Source organism: Micromys minutus (assembly GCF_963924665.1).
Source record: "Micromys minutus genome assembly, chromosome: 29".
NCBI lineage: Eukaryota > Metazoa > Chordata > Mammalia > Rodentia > Muridae > Micromys > Micromys minutus.
The window spans coordinates 13,222,021-13,240,931 of record NC_137964.1 but is presented as its reverse complement, the minus strand read 5'-3'; the positions used below and the strand labels follow the sequence as shown (position 1 = coordinate 13,240,931).

Below are 18,911 nucleotides of genomic sequence, written 5' to 3'. Positions count from 1 at the left end.
GCACCATGGTCACAGAGGCATGGGCTTCTGTGCTTATGAAAGAATGCACACACAGCATTTTCCTGCTTCCCAAAGTCTGTATTCTAGAGAATTCACATTCCCCAAACCCTTGGTTTTCCAAGGAAGCTGCTTGAGTGACCTATGCTCCTTAGGACAACTAAGATCAGTAACAGCCACAACCCAAGCAGACACAGATTCCTCTCACTGGCAAGCAATGCCTGACTTACCTGGAACATCAATCAGTCTCTTGTACACAGTCAAGAAGGCTGCCTCTGCTTCTTTGCTTCTTTTACTCAGTGCGTCAATCTGAAAGGGAAGGAGACAAAGAAGAGAAAGAAAGAAAGAACTTAATGTATTGAGAGTTCATTTGATTTGTTTTTTGTTTGTTTGGTTTTTGTTTTTTTTTTTTCTTAGAAGGTCTTACTATACAGCCCAGAGTAGCCTAGAACTCCTAATCCTCCTGCCTCAGCCTCCTACTGCACACATTTGCTTATGTTGTAGAACAAAAGTTAAGATCCTATGGATAAGTTATGGACATGGGGAGGCGCTGTCAGCCAGGGTCTTAGGGAGAGAGCAGTTATATACACATGGAACTATACTGGATGGCAAGTGTGGTGAGAATCCAAGAGGCCATCCCTGTAAGTGGAGGAGAACATGTGCCTGGTATACACCACAATAGAAGATACCCAGGAGAAGGCTGGGAGGAGAAACATTTGAATCTGACAATGTAAAGGCACTGGGAAATGTCCAGTGGGGAAAACTGGAGCATTCTGAGTCAGTGTGAGCACAGAGCTGGGTAAGGCGAGGACACTGTGGGGGTTCCCAGCAGGCACAGGAGGAGGTTCTGTGTTGGTGGCGTCTTATGAACTGACCCAGGTGAATTTATGTCTTTTGGGCCATGTCTACATATCATAGAAAGGTGGAGTAGGAAACCCCAAGTAGACTGGACACTCGTCCAAAGAGCTTCATACTGTCTGTCAGGCCACCTCGTGCTATTTACCTTCTTCCACATGTGCCAAGCTAGCAGACGGCTCCCACTCCCGAGTAGCAAGACTTCACATGCACTAAATTTGTACAGCTCAGAAAAAGGACCCAGAATTACAGTTTCCTGCTGGCCTTACTCAAGATCACTCTCTCTCTCTCTCTCCCCCATATTATTAAAGAAGCAAAAGATGGGCCTTAATTATAGGGCCTCTTGCCTGGGCCAGGCAACAGTCTGTTAAGGGCTGAGTATAATCTGGGAAAGGAGGGTGAATGGTTGAAGAGTAGAGGCCACAAGTTCCTAGGTCTCAGGAGAGCTAACACAGGACAAGTGGAGACACTTCTAATGCCATGCTCCAAAGAAAACATCTGAAGTCACTTGTTTAAAATTCAGATCATATTCTTCCTTCATAAAATAATATTGTAATATAAGTGTGCACATCCATACTCATGTGGTGTGTCTCAACACCTGTCTCTCTCCAGGCTCTCCTCTAGTCCATGTTGGCCTTGAACTTACTTTGTAGTTGTAAATGATTTTGAACCCCTGATCCCCCTGCCTCTACCCCCAAGCACTGAGAAAGGCACCAGAAACCACGCTTGGCTTACCTCTAGGATAAACTGCTTTTTAATGCACCAGGCTGCCTTTGTGCCTAGCTCCCCCCACACTGCCTCCAGAAACTATCTCAGCACCAGCTAAGGAAGTGCCTACATTTCCTAGGTGTTCTTACTAAGAGTTACTAAGTGGCCTTTCCTGCAGCAGAGCAAGCCCAGTTTGTGGAGTCCAGAACTCTGTTCCAGTTGTTTACATGCCTAAGAAGGGCCATTGTATCTCTGGAACCACCTAAAAGTTGAGCTCTTGGAAGGCAGAGGCAGGCAGATGTCTGTCAGTTTGAGGCCAGCCTTACCTACAAAGGACAGCCAGGGCGGTTACACAGAGAAATCTTGTCTCAAAAAACCAGCCTCCTCTCCAAAACATTCCAAACCAACCAACCAACAAACAAAACAAAATAAAAAACTCCTAGCCCTCAGAGAAATTCCTGCACCCTTACTTAGAAGTCAGGCTTCTGTAGGTGATATTAACCGGAGTCAGCCCTATGGACCGGAATCCAACAGGATTTTATAAAAAGGGGTAACTTGGGGCTTTGGGGGGGGGGGGGTGGCTCAGATGGCAAATTTGCAAGCATAGAACTTGAACCTAGAACCTAGATAAAAAAGTGGACACAGTATGGCAGGTCTGTAATCCCAGTGCTGGGGAAGCCAAGGCAAGAGAATCATGGGGCTTTCTGGCTCACTAGCTTTTTTGCTGAGCACCAAGTCAGCAAGAGATCAAGAGAGAATCTCAATAGAAAGGATAGATAGGGCCCGAGAATAGACTCTCAGGATTGTCCTCTGGCTTCCACACACTGCATATATACCCACCACATGGATACGTCCTTACCAGGAAAACAAACACACACATTCACCTACATACAAATACACAGTAAAATGAAAAAATATTAAAAAGAAAAAAGAGGGAACATTGGCATGTAAAAAATTGGCTATTACTCCCTCCTCCAATTAAAAATAGCTAGCCCACCAAGGGCCAACAGTCCGTAATCCCCTCCCATCTTTTGATGTGCCTAGTTCTCCAACGTTTGACTTTCCATCGCAGCCTTCCCCTTGGTGCCAATTAGCTAATTGCATCAGATTGTGAGGCGAGTCCCAACAGTGAACTGACCCAGCACCACTGTCAACTTTAGAATGAAAACTAGCAAACATTTTGCCCCGTGTGCTTGCAGTGTGGTTTGGGTCATGGCCTATTCTTCCCAGGTTACTTATGTGTACACACACACACCACCTACCTTGCAACAGACATGTGCAGTGAGAGTGTCACTGACAAAGGAAGTCAGTGCTGGGGTGCTGTTTCCACACAAGGAATTCACCACCACCTTGCTTTCCCTGTCCACACACTCATCAAAGCCCCTTGACAGTGCTGGGAGATAAATTCCACAGCTCTGATTTCTCCTTAAATGTAACTAAGTTCAAATCCAGTCCCAAGACAAGTGTAAACAGTAGGTTTAAATCATCTAAGAAATATATATGAAGTTTTCTTTTTCCCTTCTTTCCTTCAAGGACAAAGTCTCACGTAGCACAGACTACTTTTGAGTTCACTATGTAGCTGGGGATGACCTTGAACTCATTTTACCTCCACAGGTATGTGCTCCCATTCCGGTTTATTCAGTGCAGGGGTTGAACCCATACACTTGGTAAATGTTCTACCAATGAAGCCATATCCCTAGTCCATGAGGTTTAAGAGAGGCTGAATTTCTAGCTAAGGCGACCAACTCCCTGGCAAACCTTGCCAAACTGTCTGGAAAGTCAGTATATTCTGAGAAGTCCAGCAGCCTTTCTGTGATCCCTTTTTTCTGCCTCCTTCCCATGGCTGCTGTCCTGAAATATGCACTAGTCAAATATTGGCTAGTTCTTGTTCATCACTCACAACCAGTGAGCAGCTGCCACTGTCTCCAGGTTTTTACCCGAGCCTTCTCAGGCACATCCAGGCAAGGCAGTGTCTATGCCCAAGCCTACTTCCTACACTTCCAGTCCAGACTTCCCTCTGGCTGGCAGAGTTCCAGGGAAGAGCAGGGTTAGGAGGAGGTGCCAGAACTTTGGGGCTGGCTGCTTGACCAGAACTGCCAGCAGCTAGAGGTGACAAACTTCACCTGCCAGGGCTGAGCAAGCAAGTGATCTAACATAGTCAAGTGACCTAACACAATATCCAACACAGAGGAGAAGCAAGAGACACTGACTTTGTTCCCTGTAAGAGCAAGCCTGCAGGTGTCTATGAAAGGAATGGTCCTCTCATCTGGACCTTTATCATTCCAAAGGGAGACAGGAAGGTACCAATCGCATCCTTATCTGTCTGTCACTGTGTGCCTAGGCGGTGGCACACTTGAGCATGGCAGTTCTTTGGGATAGGTATGAAGGAAGAGTGTGGAATCAGGTTCCCAGGTTATACCCAATGGCTCCTTGGTCTTCACATGAGCCTGAGGTGGACATTCTATCTACTATTCCCAGTCCACAATAGCCAAACGAAGAAGAGGAAAGGACAGAGGTACCACTGTGATGGCAGGACTAGGCTGGGTCATGAGAACATACAGGCTCTGGCCACCTGTAAAAACTGTCCTGTTCACAGAGCTTCCCCTTCTGTTTGGGGCTCACCTCCTGCCACGCCTCCCCCTCTAGCCACACCCGGTCACTCCCTGTTCTTGAGAGTACCAAGCAATTTCCACTCAGCCTGGAAGGCGCCTCACTGGAATGTTCTACTGATCTCTGGGGCTGGGCTCAGATCCACCTATAAATTGAGGCCATTCCCACCAGCATAGGAGACCAGACTGTCGCTACCAGGCTGCAGACTAGACTCCTCTCCTCCAAAAGATTGCAAAAGGACTATTTTTGCTACAGATCCTATATTCTGAGAATGGAAACCCACACTCGGTGAAGGTTTTCACCTGCAGGAAAAAGCTGCAGGTTTGGGAGTGGCTTCACATTGCTCTGAAGCTGGTTAATACAGAAAGCCCTGCCGGCTGCCCGCAGGAGCACCTGTTTTTAGAGACACAGTGTAAGGATAGCCTTGGGCTGTTCATGGCCACTGGAAATGCTTTCCTACCACACACATCTAGGCAGCTTTCTACTAATGAGCCTCTCCATCTACCTCCAGCAGTATGACCACGGGATTCCACTATACATTCCTCTTTCTGTCTTCTCATTTTGAGTCAAGACCTCATGTAGCCCAAGCTGGTCATGAATTTGACATGAAGGCAAGTATCCTGTTGGGCTTTTGAGCCTCAAGCCTCCTGCTTCCATTGCAGGAGCATTGAGATCATGGGTCTGCACTTCCATACCCAGTTGGGTGATGGCTTTGTGCAGGCTAGACATAGGCTGTACTCACTGAGTCATGGCCTAGTCTGTTACTATACTTGACAGTTCAAGTCTGTGCTAAAGATTGTATTTAATACTGGGCTATACTAGTGCAAAAGGAAAAAAAATGTAACATTTCCCTGTATGATGCTGGCTTAACTTAGGGAACAATGATTCTTTTATTTCAAAGTTGACAATGCAGCTGAAGTTCCAAAACTAATATAGAGATAAGCTAATTTCTATATGAAAGACCCATAAGAGCAGCGTTTCATAGCAGTACCAGGAACAGCTTTTGCCAGGATCCTGAGAGTGGTGGCACACCCCTGCTACCCCAGCACCTAGAACTGGGAGGCAGAGAAGGAACAGGAGTTCAAGACCATCCTTGCCAACATGTTGAACTAAAAGTCAGTCTGGGCTACAAGAGAAAAATCTGTCTCTGTCTCTGTCATTGTCTCTCTCTCTGTCTCTCTCTCTCTCCCTCCCTCCCTCCCTCTCTCATTGGATATTTTATGTATTTACATTTCAAATGTTATCCCCTTTCCTGGTTCCCCCCCCCCAGAACCTCCCTATCTCATTACCCCTCCTCTGCTTCTATGAGGGTGCTACCCTCTACCTACCCACTACCACCTCACTAGCCTGGCATTCCCCTACACTGGGGCATCGAGCCCTCACAGGACCAAGGGCCTCTCCTATTGATGCCAGATAATGCCAACCTCTGCTACATATGTGGCTGGAGTCATGGGTCCCTCCATGTGTATTCTTTGGTTAGTGGTTTAGTCCCTGGAGGTTCTGGAGGGGTTGGCTGATATTGTTGTTCTTCCTATGGGGTTGCAAACCCCGTCAGCTCCTTCAGTCCTTTCTCTAAGTCCTCCATTGGGGTCCCTGTGCTCAGTCCAATGGTTGGCTGTGAGCATCCACCTCTGTATTTGTCAGGCTCTGGCAGAGCCTCTCAGGAGACAGCTATATCCGGCTCCTGTCAGCATGCACTTCTCGGCATTTGTAATATTGTCTGGGTTTGGTGTCAGTATATGGGATGGATCCCCAGGTGGGGCAGTCTCTGGATGGCCCTTCCTTCAGTCTCTGCTCCACATTTTATCCTTGTATTTCCTTTAGGCAGGAGCCATTCTGGGTTAAAAATTTGGAGATGAGTGGGTGGTCCCATCCCCCAACCGGGAGCCTTCCCTAACCTCTGGATATGGTCTCTACAGGTTCTCCCTTCCCTTTGTTGGGCATTTCAGCTAATCTCATCCTTGTTGGGTCCTGGGAGCCTCTTGCTTTCCTGGCATCTGGGATTTTCTGGTGGACACCCCCAGTTCCCTATTCCCCATTGCTACACACTTCTGTTCAAATTCCTGACTCTGTATATCATTCTTGTCCCCTCCCATACCTGATCCTGCCCCGTCCCGCCCCCTCTCCTCCTCCCAAGTCCCCCCCACCCTCTACCTCCCATGAGTATTTTTCCCCCTTCTAAGGACTGAAGCATCCACCTTTTGAGCTTCCTTCTTGAGGAAAAGTCTCTTTCTTTCTTTCCTTTTCTTCTTTTAAACAGTTGCTTATTGAATGTGGAGGCCAGAGAGTACTATGCAGGAGTCAGCTCTCTTCCTCCATTATGTGGGTTCAGAGGATCAAACTCGGGTCATTGGGCTTGCTGGCAAGTGCCATTATTGTCTGTGCCACCTCGTCAGCCCAAGCCATCCACGTTTAAATGAGGAAAGTGTGCTTTAGTAAAATCCCCACCTAGCAGGCCAGAGCCTCATCTCCCTGCTCAACATCTTTTACTTCAGGAAAACCATGTGAGGGATGCAGGGAAGTATTCCCAGAGAAGGAATGGCTGCCTAAGGTAGTAAAACAGTAGGTGGAATGCTGGTCCTGCATGCATAAATCCTTGGGTTCTGACCCCTGCACCCTATAAACTGGTCATAGTGGTACAAGCCTGTAATTTTAGCATGTCTTTAATCCCAGCACTTGGGACGACACATAGGCAGGCAAATCTCTTGAGTTTAAGGCCAGCCTGGAATACAAAAAAGTACCAGAGTAGCCAGGGCTACACAGAGAGACTGTTTCAAAAAACAAAGACAAAACAAAAAAACCCCAATAATTTCTGGGGCTGAAGAGACAATGTTTTCCGGAAAAACATGAGTTATTAAAAGAAAATCTTAATGCCAGGCAGGGAAGGCCTCCCTATAAACTGTTGGTTGGGGAAAAACACCCTCTCCCCCACACAACACAGGTTACATTCGATTGCTTAGTTGTTCACTTTAACTGGATGGTATGACCCGAGTGATGAAGACACAACCTATTTTAGCTGTAAGACATACGTAGAGCTCCCTCCCTGCTGGATCACTATCAACGTGCCATATACTGCCTGCACACTGGTGTAATTATGATATGGCAGTTCTCTAGCTGGATTTGGGGCTTGCTCCACAGGAAGGAATTCATGCCTGGCATTGCAAACCTGTTCAAAAGTTCATGGCTTGGGGTGGGGGGTGGGGTGGAGTAAGCAGACCCTAATGAGGTATCTTCTACTGTGGTTTTGCCAAATGGACATGTTGCCAAATTGCGTTTAAATATTTATATTATACCCATAGATTAGTGCAGCTCTAGGCTGGTCAGAAGTGCATCTTTCTGCAGTAGGCATCAGCCAATCGATGCAGAGGCTCATAACTGGTTAAAGTGCAGAGAAGACTGTTGAGTGCTCAGCCCTAAATAAGACTACTGTACAAACCCCTCCAAGGCTCAGGGACATCTGGGAAGAGTCAGAACGATGAGAGCAAGAGACAGGGAAGAATGATGAAACACTGTCTTCTAGATATGATTTATGAACTCAGAGCAGTAATGGTGACCTGCACAAGATCAAGCCAGTCAATATTCCAGCATGGACGAGGGAGGGGCACATAAGGCTCCACCCCTAGCTGAAGAGCTATTGGCAACTGATGGCTTCTGGAGGAGGGGAAGTCATTTTTCTTTGGGGCCAGGGCTGACGCAGGTTGCCCATGCTCCATAGGATGGCCCTGTATGCACTTGGATGGCACTTACTGGATTCAATGTATATAACAACCAGAGAGAGAGAGAGAGAGAGAACATAATAGAAGGAGAGGGAAGCTTTATGGGTCTGGGAGAGAATGGGAAAGAAATAGATTTGATCAAGATACATCGCAAAGCTGGGCATGGTGATATAAACCACACCTTGAGTCCCAGCACTCAGGAGGAAGAGGTAAGCAAATCTCTGTGAGTTCTACATCAAGTTCCAGGCCAGCCAAAGCTTCATAGTGAGAAAAATGAGTTCCAGGCTACCCAGAACTAAATGGTGAGATGATGCCTCCACAACAACAATAATATACACTGAAAACATATACAAATTGTTAATAGAAAAACTAAAAGAAATAAAATAAGTATAAAATTTACTCTGAAAACCATAAAACACCGCAGGAAGAAATGAGATTATATGGAGGTCTTTGCTGAATTGAAGACTTAGTACTATAACAATGGTGATAGCCGCATAGCTGAGTGACAGATTCAATGCACTGCAATCTAAAATCCCAGCTGGCTTCATTGCTGAAAATGAAGACTGATCTTGATATCTGTGTGGAAATGCAAGGGCCCAAACATACATACATACATACATACATACATACATACATACATACATACATAAATACATAAAATAAAAATAACATCTTAAAAGTAGAAAAAGATGACTCATATTTCCCAATTGACAAATTACCACAAACCATGTTTACCAAGACTGTGGCATTGACTTAAGGAAAATAATATAGACCAATGAAGGCTGAGAAGAACCAGCTAGAAACAGAACATGATGTTTGACAAGAACAATTAGACTATCCAATGGCAGAAAGCTGGCTTTAATTCTGGAAGTGTTAGAGACTGAACTCATGACTTCACACATGCTAGGCAGGGGCTCTACTACTGAGCCACGCCCCCAGCCCCTCACTGGGGGATTCTAGGAAGGGGCTCTAACACTGAGCCACGCCCCCAGCCCTTCACTGGGGGATTCTAGGCAGGGGCTCTAACACTGAGCCACACCCTCGGCCACTTATCATATCTCTAAGTTCATTCTGGGAACCTGACATTTTGGTCATTTGATTCTTGATGTTAGTTCCATACATAGAATTTTGAGCCAATGGGACAGTAAGAAAATCTAATGAATATGAAGATGTGGCTTTTTCAAAGGAAGATCTGTAGGAAATCGGGCATGCTGGTCATTGAAATCGTCTCATGTTTGAGGCAAATCTATGTGACTCGTAATAATTTTAAGTAATTAAATTAACTAATTTAATTTTAATGACACCGAAGTAGTTTTAGGCTTGTAGGGGAAGTAGTATCAGTTTATTCTAAACACTGCTTCCTTTCCTTTTCCCCCATATCTTCTCTGTCCTTTCCTGTCATACCCCCACTCAGAACAGTTTCTTACAGCCCAGGCTGACCTGGGATTCCTTAAGTAGTTGAAGATATCCTTGACTTCTGATCCTCTTGCTTCTAACACATGGGAGCTGGGATCATGGGCTGCGACCATGCCAACTTTATAAACACTGTCTCTCATTGTCACCCAAGTCTATTCCACTGAGCCTTCGTGTTCATCATTTGAGGTAGCAGAAGCACTGAGAGGTCAGCTGACTTGGCCAATGTCAAAGTCAAAGGAATCAGACATTTTTAACTTTAGGCCTACTATTCTTATCTGATATTCCTGAGTTGGGTTAAATACTAAAAGATAAAGCCTTTTTTACTAACGGAATGTTTTTAATTTATATAGCAGAGGTGTTATCTACACCCAAGCACCTGTCCATCTTTCTATCCAATCTATCTCTCTTTCTTCCTCTCTATCTTTTCATCTGTCTGTCTGACTGTAATTTTTGTGAACTTGGCATAAGCTAGAAATACCTATGAAGAAGGACACTCAATTGAGGAAATATCTCTCTAAGACTGCCCTGCAGACAAGAGTGTGGGGCATTTTATTGTCTGATGATAAAAATGGAAGGGCTCAGCCCACTGTGGATGCTGCCACCACTGGACATTTGGCCCTGGGTTCTGAGACAGGCTGAACAAGCCACAGAGAGCAAGCCAGTAAATGACACTCCTCCATGGATTCTGCCTACAGGTTCCTTCCTTAGGTTCCTGCTATCACTTCCCTTTATGATGGCCTGCAAGCTGTAAAATGTAAAGCCCTTCCTTTCCAGGTTCCTTTTGTCATGGTGGTTACCACAGTAATAGAAAACAAACTATAACAGCATTGCTCTATTTGACCCATGCATTTTTGTCACTCCCTTTCCATTCAATTACCTACTTAATTCATTTCATGTACCTCCTCTATAAACCCACCCAACCCATCTAGCCACTCATTCACTAACTATCCATCTACCCATTCCCATTATCGACCAGTCCTTCACTCAACCCCACCCATCATCACCCTCCATCTGCTCTATCATCCTTCCTCATTCTGTTTCACCCGTTCATCTATACAAGCACCCAACCACTTTTTCCATTAACTCTTCCAATCCACTAGCCAGCCATTTGGTTATCCATCCATGTACCAGTATCCATCTATCCTATTCAGTCTGTCTACTCTCTTCCATAGAAATCCATCAATACCCCTCATCTGCCCATCTACCTTTACCCACGTCCATCCACGCATCTCATCCATCTACCCATCCATCCTCACCCATATAAGTTCATCTATCCATTATACTGAACAATATCCATCCACCTCACTCACCAATCCATCTAACCATCAATTCATCTATCTTCACCCAACCACAACCATCCATCCATTTACTCCTTTTCCTTTGTTTATTGAGGGCCTACTATGTACCAAGCACTGTGTAACATGGGGACACAGGTCTCAGTCATCATTACACTCCATAAAAACAGTGTCTGCATTAATTCACATATCAAGGTCTAATTCCGGTATGGTTTGGCACATAGATATCACTGAACTAAAGAAAGAATAAAGCAAACCTTGTCTTTGAGAAGCTCAGGGTCTTTACTAAAGACTGGCATTAAGAATTGTGACTTGGTGAGGCAGGGTTACAACTCCACTCTGAACTGAGCAGGGGAAGGGCTGGGGTGAGCCTTGCTTAGCTATCAGAATCACTGAATAATAGAGTCTGATTTCCACATGATAAAGGAACTTAAGTAAAAGAGCCATGTCCCAAGGTACCAGTGTGTGCCACATTTTCCCTGGGTGCTGACATGGGTCTCTAGATCACACAGGACCTGATTTTCTTTCCTTGGGCAATGGCATCTGTTGCCTGAGGTTCTGAGGAAACACTACCAATATTTCGTTACCCTCCCCTCACCATGCCTTCGAAGCTCCCTTTGTCTATTTCCATCAGTTTGGAATGATTCAACAAAACTCAGGCATCTCCTATGTGCCTGGCTCCGGGAGACACCAGAGCCCCTGAACACCGTCCTAGAGGAGCAGAGCTGGCCCTCACTTAACTCTATGCACAAGAAGGCTGCCAGGTGCCTGTTAGGCAGCTGGGAGCCAGTTGCACGGGGGTTTCCCCGGCTCAGAGGCCAAATGACAGCTGGGTAGAGCACACCCACTTGGGTCCCCACTGTAAACATCCAAGAAATCTAGTGATGGCTACCGAGAGGACGTTAAAAATAATTACCCTCTGAAAATATTAGATTTGCTCTGGATTGTTCATTACACACAATGGTTTAATAGGACTTTTATTGAATAGCTGCAGAGCTCTGGGCCGAAATCAATTTGCCTTACACGCGGAATTTTGATGTGTGCTGTTGACTTCCCCAACACGGAGCAATTTGTAATAGCTTTGGCTCGCTGTTGTTTTCAAAGCTCCCTGCTACATCACAAGCATTTATTTCTGACCACAAAATTACATTTATTCAACAGAAAGCAGCTCCGGGTCTTTAAGAGGTTAACTTCTGGAGTGCTTGGCTGCTCTCCAGCACTGAGGAGGAGCTCGGGCGCAGTGGCCCCCTGTACACAGGGGCGGCAGCGCCAGGCGGGCGGCCGTGATTAATAGAGTGTTGAGTGTGCGCCTTTCCACATGCGAGCTGCTCAGGCACCGGCTCCCATAGATCATGGGCTCGGCCTCAACATATCTGACTAAAATTGAATTTGGCTTCTCTCTCAACCGTTCATTTCCTATGTTATGCAAGGTTATATCCTTTTCTGCATGAGCAGAGCTAAAGCAGCTGCAGCTTCGGAGGGAAATGTGTTTTCAATCACAGCGCTGGCCCACTCGCCTCAGCACAGTGCTATGCTCCTCTAATTGAGCCGTCACCCAGCCAGCCTCCAGGAGGATCCTGTGCTGGGCAGGCTTTGGGGTTTTGTTCTAAGATCATTAAAAATGCATCATGCCCATTGCCACCTTAACCACAATGGTACCTTCCACTACTGTAGAAAGGCCCAGAGTTGAGGGTGGTTGGGCTGGATAAGAAAGAGGTCCTTGGTGAAGAGCCAGGGCATAGGGCCACACAGGAGGGGGGGAGTCCCTGTGTTTTGTGCCTAAGATAGTTTGTCTTCAACATGCCAGTAATTCTCTCTCCAGGCCCCTATTAAAGGCACGAGCCTTAAGCCGGTAGGCACTTCTGATATCCCTAATCCTTAAAGAACTTTTATTGTGCAGGCAGAGGCAGGCCAATCTCTTGTGAGTTTGAGGCCAGCCTGGTCTACAGAGTGAATTCTAGGCCAGTCAAGGTAACAGAGAAACACACCACCACAACTACCTAGGGGGGAAAAATTGTGACAGGGTCACATGTGACAAGCCTGGGCCTAAATTTTGTATCAACTCAAGGATGGCTTTGAACTTCCTATCTTCCTGTTTCTACCTCTGAAGTGCTGGTTTTACACACTATGTAGCCTGTTAGCTTGGGCTACATATGATCCTGTATAAAACAACAACAACAAAAAAAAACACATACACATTTATAATAATATATGACATATATATTATATAAAATATAAATATATGTGAAAAGCATTTCATTCAATAAATGTACGCAGCCTTTTTGAAACAAGCTATTATTACTACATAGTTGAGGCTAGTTCTCCATTCATCCTCTATTCAGGCTGGCCTTGAACCCTACACCATACTGTACCAGCTCTAGTCTTTATTTTTTGAGGAAAGCACTCACTAAGTGTATAAACCTTTTCTTCTTCATTTGTCGTTTGTTATAGGGCTTCACCCATGACCCTTTCGATAGGCAGGAGAGATCACTTCTTCCCTACTTGGCCCCAGGTGGATTCTATGGTGGAGATTTGAACATGGTTACCACGTACCTTCCTTCTTAGCCTGTCTAAGACTGTAGCTTTACCTGAGCACTCAAGTTCACTGGCAGACTAAAACTGATTACAGGGCCTGGGATGGAGTTCAGTAAGGAGTCCACCTGCCTACATGCAAGAGTCCCTGGTCCATCCAGCATCTGGGAAGTGGGACTACAAATCTAAGGTCATCTCTGGCTACATGTTGAGTAAGGCAAACCTGGGCTACATGAGACCCTGTCACAAACAAAAAAGCAAGCAAAAGCCATACAGCGTTTGCTATAAACACTGAAACATGATCCTTTTGTTCTGAAACAAATAGCACAAATATACAAAGACAGACAGGGTCATGCCAGAGTTCTTTAAAGAAACCCACATGCTGTCTCTTGCAAGTCTGGATTGTAAGGGTGCAACAACACGCTGCAACATTCTCTTGGCCATAAACTCCATCTACACAATCTGGGCTGTCATCCTTTGGTTTATTATTTTAAAATTTTTGAATTTGTCTGCAGGGTTGAGTCTAACTTTACTTATTAACTCTTTGTCTTCTTGGTGAGGAGAACAAAGCCAGGATGCTATGAATCTCATGAGCCATAACTCCTGCCCCCCTCTGCCCTCACTAGGGGATACTAGGCAAGTACTCTGCCAGTGGGCCATGGCCCTAGTTCTTGCTTGTAAAGAAAATTATTTTTAGCAGGTAGGTTTGATGACTGTTGTTGGAGTTACATTGGTAATCTTTTGCAAGGTTAAAAAGGCTCTTTTCCTAGTTTGCTGGTAGTTTTTGTTTAATCATTTTTTTTAATTTAAAGCTATTTATTTTATTCATAATTGTGTATGCCTGAGAATGTCTGTATACCACATGTGTGCCTGGAGCTTGAGGAGGAGAGAAGAGAACTCTGGACTACCATGTGGGTGCTGGGTACCAAACCGAGGCCCTTTGTAAGAGCAGAAATGCTCCTTACCACCTCTCTCACCCTCAGATATGGATTTTTTTTTTCAATATTTCCCCTCATTGTTAGTGAAATGGCAATTTTCCATTCATCTGATCATGTTATAAAGAACATTAATGCAATTTACTGCTGTTAAATGAAACAGCATCTCAGGCTGTTAAATGAAATAGCCAAGCCTAGTAGCTTCCAGTGACTCTTCTTAGGACACTTGAATTATCTATTTATAACTAAACAAGAATGACTGATTTTCCTTCGTGTTCTGTTCTTGTCTGATTCTGACATCAAGGTTATTGTAGCCTTAGAAAACATTTAGGAATTGTTCGTTTTCTGTTTTCTAATGGAGGTTTTAGTCTATCCCAGGAACGACTGACAGAACTCTCCCAGAGTGTACACTGTGTGCACTGTATGTTGTATAGTATGATGCTTCTACCATCAGGGCCATTGCAAAGGACCCTTGAAATTGAGCCTAAAAACAGATATTCCCCCACAAAAGGAGTGTGGGAGTCATCATTCTCTCAGTCACTTCCTTCTGCACATTTCCCAGATGTTTGCATACAATTCTGCTCTAATTGCATGTGCCCAGTGATTGCAGGAAGTGCCAGAGTGCATACACTGAAAGCTGGGACTCTGTGTCACTACGGGAAAATTGTTGTCCATTTGGGGCAAGACTTTTGGGTGTGGTGGTTGCTCTGGGGTCGCCCAGGCTTCTCACCTATACTTTGTATGGAAGTCCAACAGGCTCACTGGCTCGCCATGTTGGGTTCTGATAGCATTATCCTTGGTGACCTATAAGGACTGTGATTCCTTGGCTGATGCAATGTACTTCTCGCTAGGTAAAAGGTCATCTCTAAAATTTGTTCTTCTCTTTCTATCCTGAGTGTGTGTGTGTGCTGGAGGGTGAGAGGCCAGGAAGCTACTGTCTTAGGGATTACTAGTGTGTAACTTGGGGGGGGAGGTCCTTCTTAGGCAAAAAAAATCAAGGTGGGAACCCTGAGGTAAGCAGCAGCTTTCAAAAAGTACAACAGTATGAATTCACAAAGGGATAATAAACATATTTAATTATAACTCAAAATAGATAAAAGAACAAAATAGACATGAGCAAAAAAGCACCCACAAAAAACACTCAAGGTTGGCTCTTTAAAAAAAAAAAAAAAAAAAAAAAACCCAAAACCAAAACAAAAAACAAACAACAACTCATACAGTTGATAAATCGTTTCAACAATTTAAAAAAAGATTAAGACAATGTTAAGAAAGTGGAGAAATATATGATATCTTCAGCAAATTAAAAAGATTAAGAGTTTGGAGAGATGGCTCAGGTTAGTTAGGGGTACTTTTTGTTCCTGTAGAGAACCAGAATTCCATTCCCAGCACCCACACAGTTGCTCACAACCGTGCCTAACTACATTTCCAGGGGATTTGACCTCTGTAGGTCCCAGGTACTTGGTGTTTAAATATGGCTTGCCATATGCAGAGCCTGGACTGGGACTCACTAGGCACTGAGACAAAATGCTCAGTCTCAGTCCCCCGTGTGCTAGGTGAATTACAAGAGTGCACCACCAGCCTGGCTGTAAGGGATTGTTTACATTTCTGTTGGAGTAGAACATGCTTCAAGTTGGATTGAACACTGAGGTTAACTCCCGCTCCCAATTAATTGTCTGGGCTTGTGAAACAGAAAATTAAGTACAGCAATCAATCAATCCAATTTCAATGTGAATTAAATTTGATGACTTTGCCATAATAATTACATGTAATCATTATGATTATAAAATTTCAAACTTTTCAATCAAAGACAACAGTTATTATTGGCTTCTTCTAAAGGCATTTCTGATCTACTTTCATCTTACCAGCCTGTATGTGGGTGGGTGGGGGCATCCTGTCAGGTATCAGGGGAAGTGGAGGGTAGAGGGTGTTTCAGGAAGTAAACGACTATGCTCTGGGGTTTCAAGCAATCAGTGGCACTCAGTCTCACTTCCACCTGCTTCCCAGCTGAAAATGTGAGGAGCTGCCTTGTGCTTCTGCCACCATACCTTCCCACCATGATGGACTGCACCCCAAGACTGTGAGCCACTGGAGCCCTTCCTCTTTAAGTTGCTTTTGTCAAGACTTTGTCACAGTAGTGAGAAAAGTAGCTATCGCAGCAACAAGAGTGGCGTGAGGATAAGTGGACATGCATGTGTACTCACCTCCCCTTGGAAGCTCTTGAGAAGTGGTGCTACCTGCTTTCGTAAATCCTACATGGAGCAGGTCAGGAAACAGCCATTGGAAGAAAGAGAAAAATAATATTGGTTAGGCTTCCTACAAAGGCTCAGTGCAGATCATCACCACAGAAAGCCACAAAGCAAGGCCCTGTCTTAAGACAAAACAGTGAACTTCTACTTATTCATGTGGTGTGTGCATGTCTTCCTGAAGGCCAGGAGTTGAGTGTCTTCCTCAATCTTCTCTGCTTACATTTTGAGGCACTGTCTCTCACTGGCCTGGAGCTTACAGATTCAGGAAGGCTGGCTATGAAGGCCACAGGGGTCTGCCTATCTCCACCTTGTAACATTGGGAATACAAGAGCATAGCTTTTATGTGGGTGCAGGGGATTGAACACAGGTCCGCATGTTCACATGCCAAGACTTTTTACCCACTAAGCCACCTTCCTTACCCACAGTTTTCTAAGGGCTGTAATTCATAGGTGTATCACTTCCTTTAAAGAAGCCAATAATTTTTGCTCCTCAACTGGATGATTTGCTACATTTCTACACTAAGTTCAATGACAAGAAGCAATGAGATGCATTCATTGACTTTTTTTTTCTCCTCTCACAAACACTGCTACCTGTAGAAGACTAAGAGCCCCCAACGATATCCTGAGACTTGTGAATACAAGAGTTGACACAGTAAAGGGACTGCAGCTGTGGTTATATTAACAAATGTGGGTCAGGGAGAGGATCCTGGACCATGTAGGTAGGGCTAATGTCATCGGATTGCCTAAGTAAAAACACTGAAGTCCATACAAGAGATAGTCAAAGAGGACGCAAATACAGAAGCAGAGATGGGAATATGTAGGATCCTGGCCATAGGACAAGCAGAACCTGGCAGAGCTGGCACAGGCTGGAACCAGACTTTCCTAAAGCTTTTGGAAGGAATGCAGCTTTTGCTGGCAACTTCATACCCACCTCGTAAATCCTGTACTGGATTCCCACCCCCTAGCAGTGTCAGATGATGAATTTCTGTTGTTCTAAGTAGATAAAAGCAATAAGGAATAAAATACTATTCAGTTCAGCCCACCACCACCCATCCCGGAAAGACAGGATAAAAATCTAACAGTGAAGGGCAAAGAAGATAAAAACAAGGACAACAGGAGAAAGATTTGTGTTTCTTGGGTTTTGTTTGCTTTTTGAGTCAAGGTCTCATGTAACTCAGGCTGGCCAGGAATTCACTATGTAGCTCAGGATAACCTTAAACCTCCACTTCCCAAGTACTGGAATTATACAGTCCTATATGTGTATGTGGGTGTATATGCATATATGTATATAGATATGTAAGGTCAATTTATTTCTTTATTATCTGTGTGCATATATTTGCACCTGCATGTGTTTATGTGCATCATGTGCACATAGGTGCCCATGAAGCCAGAAGAGGGTATTGGATCTCTTGAAACTAGAGTTACAGCCACAGTAAGCCACCTGTGAACAGAACCCTGATCCTCTGCAAGAACAGCAAGTACTTTTAACCACTGAGTCATCTCTCTAGCCTCAAGCTCTACTTTTACCAAACACGAGTTAATGAAAATTGGGTGCAATGGAGCACATTTGTAATTCCAGCACCTGGAAAACAAAAGATAGGAAACTCAGGAAGTTCAGGGAATAAGAGGGGCATGCATTGATGAAAATTTCTCTCTATGTGTGCATTATATTTTATAAACACTTTAATATTGTCTTAATATACTGGGTATTTGCTATATAGTAATGTTGGGAGGAAACACGGGGCCTAGAGGCATGCCCTTTGCCACAGGTGGTTGACTGCTTCCATCACGGGCAGCTCAGGTCAAGATACATTTAAAATTAGTACTCTCTTGTGAGGGAGGATCAGGGATGGCAAGTCTCTATCCTGAGGGTCAGTGGGAGAGGTTAAAGAGGCTCTGAAGAACACCAAGAGAGCCAGGAGGATACTGAGCTAAATAAAGGGAGTTCCCAAAAGAAGGGTGCTGCTTCTACAAAAAGCTGCAAACCTAAGAACCTAAGAAAGACTAGATTTATCAGCAGGGAAACTCTGGGGAACAGAGAGCAGCTGGAGTAGGTTTGGAAGCTGCCACAGCAAATGTGTAGAATGTTTAGTTAAAACACCAGAGGAAGGACTGGGAGGAACAGGGCCAAGCCTGCAAGTGGTTGCTGAATGTCCAATCTGAGCTAGACCCCAGCAGTCCTTAACCTTTGCCCACAGACCCCATCAACACTATGGACTAGAACACTGAACAGAAGGATGTCCACAGCTTAGAAAGAGAAGGAAATTTATCTAAGGCCATAGAGCTTGACAAATTAGGATCTGAACTCAATTCCCTGTCTTTCCCTCCTGTCTGTCTCTGTCTCTCTCTCTCTCTCTCTCTCTCTCTCTCTCTCTCTCTCTCTCTCTCTCTCTGTCTCCCTCACACACACAAACACACACAGACCCTGCCCTCTTCTGACCTTATGGGAACCTGCATACACATGATGCGCACAAATACATGCAGGTGCAAATATATGCACATAAATATAAGGCTCAATCACCACATGTGTGGATATGGCACATGCGTGTCACCTAGGTGGCTTACAAAAGCTAGGTATGGTGATTCATGCTTATAAACCTGA

The 18,911-nt window shown here is 44.7% G+C and overlaps 1 protein-coding gene across 10 annotated transcripts in view; it reads right to left on the bottom strand.

Moving 5' to 3' along the window:
* CUX1 (cut like homeobox 1) overlaps window positions 1–18,911 on the bottom strand; it is a gene marked incomplete at both ends in the record, with an annotated part of 307,656 nt that overhangs the window by 141,715 nt on the left and 147,030 nt on the right. For all 10 annotated transcript variants that reach the window (XM_080941110.1, XM_080941102.1, XM_080941104.1 and 7 more), the window contains 2 exons: window positions 228–306; window positions 16,266–16,313. In XM_080941110.1, coding sequence (XP_080797236.1) covers window positions 228–306; window positions 16,266–16,313 — 127 coding nt within the window. The remainder of the gene's footprint in view (window positions 1–227; window positions 307–16,265; window positions 16,314–18,911) is intronic.